We start from the raw sequence: 13,282 nt of genomic DNA, 5'->3' as shown, positions 1-13,282 counted from the left end.
GAAAGAAAGGAGCATAACAGAAAGGACTTAAGCCAATAGTATATCGGCGTTTTCATGATGCAATGATACAAACCAATTGCAGACCAGCATCTCGTATGACGTCGACCAATAACTGATAGGCATCTTAGAGATGTAAATATACATCCACAAAGTTTGAATCGTATATATGTTTTTGGGCAATGCAAAATAATTTGTCTATGTCGTGTAGTGGCGAAAATGCACTATAGAGGGGGCACCTAAGTGAAGGTGGGCTTTCAATATCCCAGGTATCCACTATATCAGCAAAAACAACCTTCCTAAGGAACAATGAATGGTTTCTTTCCAGTATCGCAGAGCAGTCTGACCCACGGGAACGCATGGTCCAGGTGGTCAAATGGTACCTCTCCGCCTTCCACGCGGGCAGAAAAGGCTCCGTGGCCAAGAAGCCTTACAACCCTATCCTGGGGGAGGTCTTTCTCTGTCACTGGGATCTGCCCAGTAAGGCCGAGGAGCCCTCAGTGGTGAGCTCAGTCCTCCCTCCACATCGAGTCCAGTCTCCGTCCGATATCATGTACGATATTCTGTTTTTTCAGTCCTCTGTACCCGCCCAGGACACGTTATCGGACGGTCCGGTTCCCTGGTCTTCAGCCAACAGTGTGTCTTTTGTGGCGGAGCAGGTTTCTCATCACCCGCCTAGTGAGTCATCGTCTCGAGTAAAATATCTCGATTTAAGACTTTGGGAAAATTAGTGGAATAGTGTCATTAATTTTCTAAATAAGTTGAATTTTATTACTATTTTAAAGCTTTATGAGGGATGTCTTGTTGGCAAGTAATTCACCATCTGTGTCTCCTCTTCTGCAGTTTCTGCATTCTACGCGGAATGTCTAAACAAAAAGATCCAATTCAATGCTCACATCTGGACCAAGTCCAAGTTCCTTGGAATGTCAATAGGTGTTTATAATATTGGGCAAGGTAAGCAACCATTTTTGATTAGGTGTTTGTGGTATGGCAAAAAAAGATTTTGAAACAAAATCATGAATTTTAAATCTTTGAGAACCTTTTTTGCTTATGAATAGCATACTTTGATCTTTTTTTTTTATAAATGTTTTTCTAGACTGGTTTTAATTTACAGTAAATACCAGAATTTTTGTGCGTGGTGTAACATTAGGAATTAATGCAAAAACATAAGTTACATTGCTATCATGAGTATTAGTAGTCAAGATCATTGAAATTGGCATTAGCATAAACTGCTAAAGTGATGCTACATAAATAAAGCTTGCCACAATTTTAGGAAATGTCTTTATTTTCTGGACAGGGTTTAAATTCAAGTACTATCTATCCAAACTCTACATGGTTGAACATTTAACATTGATGCAAAAGACATTAGCTACTTTTCTAGCATTAGCATTAGAAGTTAATATCTGTTTAACAGGCATTAGCTGCTAAATTATTTAGCATTTACTGTTAAATTGATGCTAGTGGCTAATGTAAAGCTAGCCATGACTTTAGGTAACGTCTTTACTTTTAAGACAGGTTTGTATTTACATACCCTAAAATTTGGACTATAAAATGCACCTGATTATGAACTGCACCCAGTACTTTTTAAAGCCATTTTGTACATACATAAGCCGCACCTGACTACAAGCCTCTTGTGCCTACTTTGAAACATGAGATATTTACAAAGAAAGACGGTACTCAGAAAGAGTTTTTATAATATACGTTATCTTAACCCTATAAGGGGTTAAGTAGAAGTAAATGGAAGGAGACCAAGAGGAAGGCCGCGATTGATGTGAATGGATGGTCTTATGAGTGCACTGGAGGAAAATAGGTCTAAATGTAGTGGAAGCTAGAGCTCTTGTTTGTGATAGAAATAAGTGGAGAGGTGTTGTAAAAGGATAGTGGTATGTTTGTACGCGCTCTAAGCGATGGGTAGGGCACCTGTATGATTCGGCAGGGGTAAACCAGCGAAAGCTGTTGGGCCCTGCTGTTGAACAAAAGAGTGTGTTGTGTCACCCTGACTCGAGTGACATAGCCGCTTTCTTGTGTCCCGTTTCATCTGGAGGGACGAAAGCATGACCAACTTGGATGCCAAGGTGCCTAACTTGTTTGCGTATTTGGGTTGGCCATGGACATTTTTTTGTGTTTTTTGCTACTTTTTCCTTTTTTTTCTTTTCTTTGTTTTTGTGTATGTGTTTGTCTTGCTGACGGTCACCTCTCGAGAGAGATATGACCAAGGTAGATAGATAGATCTTAACCCCTTAATGTATAATATGTCATGCCACATATATTTGGAAAGCTTAAACTCTTAGGATTCAAGGTATGATTTAAAAATATACTCATCCGATGAAAACATCAGGATCAGTCTGAAAAAAGATACCCAAAAACTATAAAGCCAACCTAACTCACCATTACGTCCCCTAGCCGTCCTCATCTCTTTGAATGTCTGCGACTATGATTTTGTTCCATTAAGGACAATCCATAGAATCCAACGTGTAAAATATTTATTCCATAACACACCAATATGCCGATCAATAGGAATCTGCCTTAAACATTTCTGTTTCGTCAGATGTTGCTCCTTGTAATCCGTTCATTTCACCACCTTCTGTTTCCAAATAAACAGAATCGTAAAATTATTCCCAATAAGGTAATTAGCCCTCCCATTTCCCATGATAAGGTTTGGTTCATACTAGTTTTTTTCATGCACAAAGTGCAAAGTTACATTAAACTTGCGTCTTTCTCTACACACACATTCCACGTGCCTTACTCTTACCTTTACTGCTTGTGCGCCCCCTGGCGGCCGTTGGAAAAAATTGCATAGATTAGCCGCATCATTACATAGGCCAGAGTTGAAAGCTTGGGAAAAAAGTGGCAGCTTATAGTTCGAATTTTACGGTACGTGAATTTATTTATCAAACTTTGCATGGTTTAACATTAAGTATTAATGTAAAGACATTAGGCTCTTTGAACTCAGTTGGTCATTGTTAACACATACTTAAGAGAGATTCTATTTAATTTTAAACTTTTTAAAGTCACATCAAACGACGCACCCCACTTTTAATTGCCAAAATGGTGCTAGCAGCTAAATCGTAGCTCCTCACCATTTCAGGAAATGTCTTTACTTTACACTCTATAGGGTTTTAATTGTGTATTGCATTTTTTTCCTCAAAGTTTAAAATCAGAAACATTTCGCACTATTGCAAAGACAATAGCTACGATTGTAGCATTTGTAGTGCAGCTCTGTGAAACTGGACCTAGCTGCTAAATTCTTTAGCATAACCTGCCGAAGTAACGGTAGCAGCTAAAGCAGAGCTAACCACCAAAGCGATGTTATTCGCTATCGTAGCTTGCGGCAACGTTAGCGAAAATACTGGACTGTCTCAGAAAATTAGAATATTGTGATAAAGTTCTTTATTTTCTGTAATGCAATTAAAAAAACAAAAATGTCATACATTCTGGATTCATTACACATCAACTGAACTATTTCAAGCCTTTTATTATTTGAATATTGCTGATTTTGGCTTACAGCTGAAAAAAACTCAAAAATCCTATCTCAAAATATTAGAATACTTCCTCAGAGCAAGTAAAAAAATAATTTTATAACAGCAAAACTAAATCAAACATTTGAAAATGTCCATTGATGCACTCAGTACTTGGTTGGGAATCCTTTTGCACGGATTACTGCATCAATCCGGCGTGGCATGGAGGCAATCAGCCTGTGGCATTGCTGAGGTGTTATTGATGCCCAGGATGCTTCGATAGCGGCCTTCAGCTCATTTGCATTTGTAGGTCTGGTGTCTTTCATCTTCTTCTTAACTATACCCCACAAATTCTCGATGGGGTTCAGGTCAGGGGAATTAGCAGGCCAATCAAGGACAGTGATGCCATGGTCAGTGCACCAGTTACTGGTGGTTTTGGCACTGTGGGCAGGTGCCAGATCATGCTGGAAAATGAAATCCTCATCTCCATAGAGCTTTTCAGCAGATGGAAGCATGTAGTGCTCTAAAATCTCTTGGTACACAGTTGCATTTACTCTGGACTTGATGAAACACAGTGGACCAACACCAGCAGCTGACATGGCTCCCCAAACCATTGCTGACTGTGGGAACTTCACACTGGATTTCAAGCAACTTGGATTTTGCTCTTCTCCAGCCTTTCTCCAGACTCTGGCGCCTTGACTTCCAAATGAAATGCAAAACTTGCTTTCGTCTGAAAAGAGGACTTTGGACCACTCTGCAACTGTCCAGTGCTTCTTCTCCATAGCCCAAGTCAGACGCTTCTTCCGTTGTCTTGAGTTCAGAAGTGGCCTGACCATGGGAATACGGCTATTGTAGCCCATTTCCCGGACACGTCTGTGAACTGTGGCTTTTGATACCTGGACTCCAGCTTCAGCCCACTGTCTTTGAAGCTCCCTCAAATTCTGGAAGCGGCTCTTCTTAATAATAATAATAATAATAATTTCCTTTGTATTGTCATTCTTTGTAACAATGTACACAGAACGAAATGTCGATACACCTGACCCGTTGTAGCGAGTCGATGCAGCCGCAGCCAACAGAGGGCGCCGCCATTATTCACAATTTTGTTAAGGCTGCGGTCATCTCTCTTGGTTGTGCAGCGTTTCCGGCCACATTTTTCCCTTCCAACAGACTTTTTGTGGATATGCTTTGAAACTGCACTCTGTGAACAGCCTGCTCTTTGAGAAATTTCTTTTGGTGTCTTACCCTCCTCATGGAGGGTATCAATGATGGTCCTCTGGACAGCAGTCAGATCAGATTGTGATTTAGTTTACTGAACCAAGCTGAGTGTTTTTAAGGCTCAGGAAACCCTCGCAAGGTGTTTCGAGTTAATTAGATGATTCAGGTGATTAGTTGAATAGCCTACTTGTATACTTTTTCATGATATTCTAATATTTTGAGATAGGATTTTTGAGTTTTCTTAAGCTGTAAGCCAAATTCAGCAATATTAAAATAATAAAAGGCTTGAAATAGTTCAGTTGATGTGTAATGAATCCAGAATGTATGACATTTTTGTTTTTTTAATTGCATTACAGAAAATAAAGAACTTTATCACAATATTCTAATTTTCTGAGACAGTCCAGTATGCACTAAATCGATTCCAACACGGAATCCAACGCTGATGTCTGTGTTGTCACCCTTTTGTCCTTGCAGGCTGCGTGTCCTGCCTGGAACATGACGAACATTACATCCTCAACTTCCCCAACGGCTACGGCAGGTCCATTTTGACTGTGCCTTGGGTAGAGCTGGGCGGGGAGTGCAACATCTCTTGCTCTAAAACGGGCTACAGTGCCAACATCGTCTTCCACACTAAACCTTTCTACGGTGGCAAAAAGCACAGGATCACTGCTGAGATTTTGTAAGGAGAAACATCCAAACTCTCTTTTAGGACCTACAAGACATTTTGATGAGATTGTGTCTGTTGTTTATTCTTTTGCAGCGCACCAAATGATAAAAAGTCTTTCTGCTCCATTGAAGGGGAATGGAACGGGGTGATGTTTGCGAAGTGGGCCACGGGAGTGAGTCAAAAATGTCACACTTATGTTTGTAAATTATTCAAAGTGTGCTTGAGGCCATGCAAATACTAAACCAAAGCAATGCAGGAGGAAATTTGCACTGTCACATCTTTTTTGTCACCCCCTTTTTTCGTTTAAATATATCCATTACTTTTTGCATTGTAGAAATTCCATTTATTCCCCCCCAAAATAGTAAATACATTTAAAATAGATTTTATTGTATTAAAAACACTTCAAATAGTATCTAAAATTAACATACAACAGTAGCGCCTAGAGCCTGACATGTGTGGCTAGAGAAGGAAACAGTTGGAAGATGCCTTAATCATGGGACTCAGCTGTGTATAGTGTTAAGGGGTTAAAGCGCCACCGGGGCAAATTAAAGTTGCAAAAATGATCATTTGGGTTTCCATTATATTAAGTTGGCCGCCAAACATGTCAGCTTATTTTAAGGGGTGTGTCAAGTTGTGGCATAATTTAAAATTTCCAAACATTAAATCATGTCCTTGAGATACCACGTGTGTGTTGGCTTGGTAATTTAAACAACAGTGTTTCATTTAAATGAATGAAGTATTTTACACCACTAGGGGTCGCTATGATTACACTCTAGGGCTTTAAAGGATCCGACCAACCAAAATGAACGACTTAAACGTCCCAATATTGGATATATTGACAGAATTGCATAAAAAGAACATACATTTTCTCTTTATTTAATTGACATTAAAGACAACTTGAGATCATGACACCCTGAAAAATAGCAGTGTTCTTTATTGTTTTTCAAGGAGAACACTTCCTTCATCGACACTAAAAGGATGGGCATCATTAAGAAAAAAGTAAGGAAACTGGAAGACCAGATAACGTACGAGTCTCGAAGGTGAGATATCTTCCATTGCTTTTGACCAGGGGTCTCCAACCAGGTGCCCCCGAGGGCAGCTGAGGTGCCCGCGGACCTGTTCTGAAAATACCCACCAGGGCTGGGTCATAGTGATTTTCTAGTAAAATGATTTTTTGGGGGCTAAGTTAAATTAACCCTACTTATCTCTCTTCTTCCCCTTTTTTCCCCTCTCTTTGGTTCTCATTCTCTCTCATTCTCTTTCCTTCTCCCTTTCTCTCGTTCTCATTTTCTCTTTATCTCTCTCTTTCTCTTTCTCTTTCTCTTTAACTTTTAGTGTATCTCTTTCTTTATTCTTATCTTTCGCTCTTTTTTTCTACCTATTTTTCTTTCTTCTCTATTTCTCTTTATATTTTCTTTCTTTCTTTTTCATTCTCCCTTTCTTTTTCTTGCCCTTTTCTTACTTTCTTTTTCTGTTTCTCTTTCTTCATCTTCTTTCCTTCTATTTCTTTCTTTTTCTTTCTTTCTTCCTTTCTCTTTTTCTTTCTCTTTCTATTCTCATTTTCAATTTCTTTATTTCTTTTTTTCTTATTTTCTTGTTCTTTTTCTACTTTCTCTTCAATCCTTCTCATTCTTCCTTTCTCTTTTTCTTTCTATTTTCCCCTGTTTTATTTCTTGCTCTTTTTTTGTTCTCATCCTCCCTCTTTCTTTATTTATTTTTTCTTACTTTCTCGTTTTCTTTCTGTTTTTCTTTCTTCATCTTCTTTCCTTGTCTTTATTTCCATTTCTTTCTCTTTCTTTATTTTGCTTTTTCTTTCTTACTCCTTTAATCTTTTTTTATTTTTATTTTGCTTTCCCTTTCCTTTTTTCTCCTTTCTTTCTGACTATTTTCCCTTTTTCTTCTTTCTACTTCAAATAATTTACCCAGTAATAACATAGTAAGTAGTACAGGATAAGTTATTTTAGAATTGGGCCCAATTTGTGCTAATAAGTAGCAAAAAGTAGTTCTTAGCTCAGAAAAGGTTGAAGATCCCTGCTTTTGACTGTCGATGCAAGAAAAAATACGCTTCCTCCCTTCGCCCTCGAAAGACTTTGGAGAGACGTGACCCTCAACCTGAAGCTGAAGGACATTGATGCCGCCACGGAAGCCAAACACCGTCTGGAGGAGAAGCAGAGACTGGAAGCAAGGGAGAGGAAGGAGAATGAGCAGCAGTGGGAGACCAGGGTGAGTTTTACTCATTCACGACCATTGACGACTACAGACCTCAGGGGGCTATAGAGGTCACTATTTTTCAGGGTTCGTACGTGTGCTTGAAATGTTAATGTTGTGTTTTCAAGGTTTGAAAAGGGCTTGTGCAGGGTTTCCGCAGATTCCTAAAGTCTTAAAAGGCATTTAATTTATTATTCTAAAAACAAGGCATTAATTGGCAATAAAATGGTTTCAATCTATTTTCAGAAGTCTTAAAAATATGAACCCTATAATAGGATTTAAATTTTTTGTTTGAACTAAAAATAATGAATTTTTGTTTTTAATTTTGCTTTTAATAATTTACCTATTTACTTTCGTGGCAACATTATGTCACCAAGATAACAGAGCTATCAAAACGGTGATGTGGTTTCAGTCGGACCTTTAAGAGCAAGTGCATGTCTTGGGTCGGCCCACAATACACATAGCCACTTCGGACAGAGATGTTTTTTGCTTAGTTTCAATTCTTTGTTTGGTTTTGTTGATTTGGTCTTAAATTGGATTTCAAAATGCAAAGTCTTGAATTTAACTTGCCTTAAGCTGTAGGGACCCTGTTGTAAATGTTTGAAATTGTTGCCATGTTTCCTAGTAGTCTGACTTGATAACTGTTTTGTTTTTCTTGAGTAATAGATTGCATTTTTTTTAAGCTTTTAAAAAAATGCTCATTGTGGTTCTCCATGTCCCCGCAGCTGTTCCACGAAGACGGGGAGTGCTGGGTGTACGACGAGCCGCTTCTAAAGAGACTGGCCTCCTCTCGACCCTGAGACCCCTTGAAAGTCCTCCCCTCCCCCCAAACACACACTACATGCATTAAGATGGAACGCACACTGCAGAGTCTTCATAAGAACTCTTTAGTTGAAGAAAATTAAAACACTCGTCCGAGCCTTGCAGCGAACGACCGGGCGAGCGCCAGTGGCCCGTCGTGAAGCGATAGAAAAGGAAGGAAAATCGGCGAAACGAAGAGCAGTTTCTCAGCTGGGCCACAACAAATCATCACTTTTCAGCGAGCGGAGCCCGACATCTCAGGGAATCTGGCCACCTAGGAAAGAAAAGCTCCCCTTCAAGAGTCTGGCAGCCTTATTATGACGACGATGGTGGAACGGACGAACCTTAACTTGGCGGAGAGGACGTACTCTCTGCTTGCCTGCAATGAGTCATAACTGTTTATATATATACTATATATACTATATAGATCTACATATGATGCATATAGTCTGTTTTTTTATTTCCTTTCTGGCAATAGTGTAAACTATCTGAGCATTATGAAACTTTTAAGAAAGCATCCAGTGATCACCTTTGATGTTCTGCTATTCAAATTCATTTTAGGACGGTTGGGACTAACGGAAGCCATAGAACTCAAGGACACGGATAACGATCCATTTATGCAAGGTAAAGAAAAAATGCTTGTCCCGGTGGAAAGAATAGAGGACAAGCGTACAAAGTTTGTTTCTATGAAAGCATTTATTATGAAAGTTTTTTTTTTTGTTTTTCTGGATTTCTACACACAATGGCTATCTGTTCTGACTGCATTGCCGGGCGATTATGTGAAAAATACTTGTGTTTATTTCCTTTTTTCTAGTGGTAATATTTTGCTGCTATGATTGGTTTGTCTTATTATTTCAATCCCAATTTGTCAACTTAAAACTTTAAAACTCAGTATTTACTTTCCTTTCATCAAAGTGGCAATGGATGCGATGGATGAGAAGCGACAATAAAAAAATTCCACCCAAAACTGCAGAACATCTCATGTGAGCGTCTGAGGTTTGTGTCTAGACTAATGTCAAGGTTTCATAATACTACAGGAGACCCCGGGATACGTCAACCCCGCTTTAAGACGTTTTCCCTTAACACTAAGATGTTTTTTCACCAACCCATTTGAGGATTTTATCCACAGTTTGACATATACTACACCATTATCCAAGGTTTGCGTCTTTCCCAATGTGACATTTTTATAATACTATAGTCAGGGATCAGAATTTTCCGCGGATCCGCGGATTTCCGCTGTTTTTGAACCCCAAAGGCATTCCGACTTTTTCACTTTTTCTCTTGCGTAGCAAACAAATTCAAAATCCGACTGTCTCACTCTTTCCTTTATTGCTCTGGCGCACCCTGGCGGCCGTTATAAAAATTGGCCGCATTGTCGCACAAGCTGCAGGGACTGAACTGCATTTGAACTTATCTTGCAGTATTTACAAAAAAATCAGTTATGTGGGCAAATTATTTTAATCTTCTAAAAATGTTACTTAAACGATAAATATAAGCATGGTTTTGGACAAGTAAATTGCCTAAAACCCAGGTTTTTTTCCGCCCTGGTTTATTCCTGGACGCTGGCTATTTCAGCTGAAAATGAAAATCTCCATTCTGATCCCTGTATAGTAGACCCCGGGATACGGCAACCCCGCTTTAAGACGTTTTCACTTAACTCTAAGATGTTTTTTCACCAACACATTTGAGTATTTTACCCACTATGCGACACCATTATCCAAGGTTTGTGTCTTCACCAACATTAATTTTTTATAATACTACAGGAGATCCTGGGATACGTAGACCCCGCTTTAAGACGATTTCACTTAACACTAAGATGTTTTTTCACCAACCCATTTGAGTATTTTACACACAATACTACATATACGACTCCATTATCCAAGGTTTGCGTCTTTACCAATGTGAAAGTTTATAACACTACTGTCGACTACGGCCACCCCGCTTTAAGACGATTTCACTTAACACTGTGAGATGTTTTTTCTCCCACCCATTTGAGTATTTTACCTACAATACGACAGACTACACCATTATCCGAGATTTGTGTCTTTACCAATGTGATTTTTTATAATAGAGTACACCCCTGGGATATGGCAACCCCGCTTTAAGATGTTTTCACTTCAAGAGGAGAATAAGATATTTTCTGGCCCCTCCTTACAGTACTTTACCCATAATAGGATGTAGACTACACCATTATCTGAGTATTGTGTCTTTACCAATGTGAATTTTTTATAATACAGTACACCCCTGGGATATGGCAACCCCGCTTAAGACCTTTTCCCTTCACAGTGAGGAGTAAGATATTTTCCTGCCCCTATTTAAGGCATTTACCCACAATACAACATTACATGAGGTTTGTGTCTTTAATGAGTTGAGATTTCAACAATACAGCATACCGTGGTAGATGGTGACACCGCTTTAAGATGTTTTCAATTGACTGTGGAATAAAATGTTTTTTTTTTGCCTCCTCTTTACAGCATATTCCCTACAATATGACATGCACGAAAAATGGCATTGCATGTCAAAAGCGTATAAAATTAGGAATGTGTGGTGTATTTGCGTGTAACGAATTTCGTCTCAAGATGCCTGTATACTACTGGTTGACGTCATCTGAGATGCTGGTCTTCTTTTTTTTTTTGCATCACATCATCATGTAAATGTCAATATGTTATTGACTGAACTGCCTCCCACAATGCTTTTCTCTCCTTGAAGTTCAGAATCTTGTGTGCTTCGTAAAGATTGCATGTCGGCGATGCATACTGGAGTTTTTGTACTGCATTCACCATGTGTCCCAAGCCTTGCAGTGATGCTAAAGAGAGAAGCTCAAAAACTTTAGCATGAAGAAGGGGGGGGGGGGGATTTTTAAGGGTTATTGTTCTATCTTCGTTATTCATTATCCATTATCCGTTATCGGTCAGTTCATAATACGCTACAAAGCCTAGGAGCCGGGACACTTACTCTCAGCCAAAAGGCCAAGCTAAGGTCCTAGCCCTAAAGCCTTGCTGCGATCATTGCAAATGCACCGTTCCCGGAGGTACTGCAATACCGGGCCGATGCGTGGAGTGGACAGAGCAAGCTCTTATTCCATAGTTGGTCAAGTAGACGTAGCCTACCTTGAGAAGGGACTGCACATGGGGTAATCCCCCTTCCAGAATGTTTTTTAAGTGGAGCTTTACTCATTATTTAAGGCAGTTATACTCCAGAGCCATAGCCTGCAACCAAGGTGCACTTCAATTCTGCTTAAGTCCATTCTAGTCGCAAATATTATAATTTTCTTAAGGAATTGTATTTCTTAAAGACATTTTTAAGTTCCTCCTCTTTACTCAAATTTTGAAGTTTCGACATATAGAGAACTAGTGCACCAACCAACAGAATATTCAGTGAATCCTCCTCTGAAATGCAAGGTATTCTTACAAACCACCATCGTGAACGTTAACTTTACCTAAATAAGCTTTATCCTTATTGTGTTCTAAAGATACACAAATTGACTGCATCATTCGGTCATTTGGATCAATTATGACTTCTATACGAGTTTAGTAACGCTATATTGATGCAGAACGTATCAACCGATGCATTTACATGTATTGTTAATAAAAATTACGGTTTACTGCTTGGTCCGGGACAGTGCAGCCTGGAACCAGGTGCCTCTCGAATTTTAAGATGATTAAGTTTAAGTGCTAGGTTTCCATTATCGATATCAGCACTTGCTCATTTGATGCATCCTGAATTGGGGTCTTTTCCTAGCTTTCATGGCGGTTAACATGTGGTTGTCGTGGCCGAGTGGTTAAGGCGATGGACTAGAAATCCATTGGGGTCTCCCCGCGCAGGTTCGAATCCTGCCGACAACGATACCTTTTGGTGAGTCAAGTCTCAAGATAATAGCAAACATATATTTAACAGTTCATCGTTTTCTTTACATTTTACATAAAATTAACGGTTTGAATTATTAAATGTCAATAAGAGTGTATACGTCTCGTTTTTCACTACGAAAGCTCAGGAGCCCCAACAAGATATGTTCCTTTAAAATGTCAAATGACGAAAATACACATACATGCTGCACTCCTTGATATTATTTTAATCAGTACAAGTCTTTTTTTTTTAAGTCAAGTCATGTTTATTTGTATAGCCCTTAATCACAAAGAGTCTCAAATGGCTGCACAGACCACAGATTATTGCAAACAACACTATTATTACACCATCCCCTGTTCTAAAACCTACATGAGGGCAAGGAAAAACTCAAAAACCTCAACATGAGGAAAATAATAATAATAATAATAATAATTTCCTTGTATTGTCATTCTGTGTAACAATGTACACAGAACGAAATGTCGATTGCACCTGACCCGTTGTAGCGAGCCGATGCAGCCGCAGCCAACAGAGGGCGCCGCCGACCACTTTTTAAGTCTTAGGAATGACTCGGCCGGGGCGCGAACCATGAAGAAACCTTGAGAAGGGACCGCACATAAGGTTTCCAGGATGACCAGGCTGCAATGGATTTTGCAATAACAAATAATACACAGATATTGTCAACGTGAAATATAGGTCATTCATAAGCTATAAAATATAACTGTGTTTTAGGCCTAGATTTCAACAGTTCCACTGGGGTTAAAGATCCAATCTCAGGAGGAAGAGCATTCCACAGCACCGGGGCCCGAATGGAGAATCTGCAGATCTCTTCTTGGCTCTTGGGATCAGTAGTAGACCAGAATTTTCAGAGCAAAGGCTCCGGACTAGAACATAGGGGGAAATTAGATCTGAAAGATATGAAGGAGCAAGCCCATGCATGATTTTGTATAATATCAACAGAACCTTAACCTTAAAAATCACATTTTAAGCCAACAGGGAGCCAATGCAGGTTAGCTAAAATCAGGTTCATGTGATAAAACTTTCTTGTCTTAGTTAAAAGCCTTGCTGCAGAATTTTGCTCTTGATTCTGGAC

General features: G+C 39.3%; 1 protein-coding gene and 1 non-coding gene across 9 annotated transcripts in view; both read left to right on the top strand.

Moving 5' to 3' along the window:
- Window positions 1–9,328, top strand: part of osbpl9 (oxysterol binding protein-like 9) — a 55,017-nt gene extending 45,689 nt beyond the window's left edge. For all 8 annotated transcript variants that reach the window (XM_088349093.1, XM_088349091.1, XM_088349092.1 and 5 more), the window contains 7 exons: window positions 326–675; window positions 841–951; window positions 5,145–5,349; window positions 5,431–5,509; window positions 6,286–6,377; window positions 7,425–7,560; window positions 8,271–9,328. In XM_088349093.1, the coding sequence (XP_088205219.1) occupies window positions 326–675; window positions 841–951; window positions 5,145–5,349; window positions 5,431–5,509; window positions 6,286–6,377; window positions 7,425–7,560; window positions 8,271–8,345 (1,048 nt within the window). In that variant the 3' untranslated portion in view covers window positions 8,346–9,328. The remainder of the gene's footprint in view (window positions 1–325; window positions 676–840; window positions 952–5,144; window positions 5,350–5,430; window positions 5,510–6,285; window positions 6,378–7,424; window positions 7,561–8,270) is intronic.
- Window positions 9,329–12,109: 2,781 nt separating this feature from the next.
- Window positions 12,110–12,191, top strand: trnas-aga (transfer RNA serine (anticodon AGA)). Its single transcript has one exon. It is a non-coding gene; the product is annotated as a tRNA-Ser (tRNA).
- Window positions 12,192–13,282: the final 1,091 nt, after the last annotated feature.

Source organism: Urocampus carinirostris, chromosome 12 (genome assembly GCF_059441175.1).
Source record: "Urocampus carinirostris isolate Australia breed hairy pipefish chromosome 12, RoL_Ucar_1.0, whole genome shotgun sequence".
Classification (NCBI taxonomy): Eukaryota; Metazoa; Chordata; class Actinopteri; order Syngnathiformes; family Syngnathidae; genus Urocampus; species Urocampus carinirostris.
The sequence above is the reverse complement of the archived record's forward strand: the minus strand, read 5'-3'. Positions and strand labels throughout refer to the sequence as shown.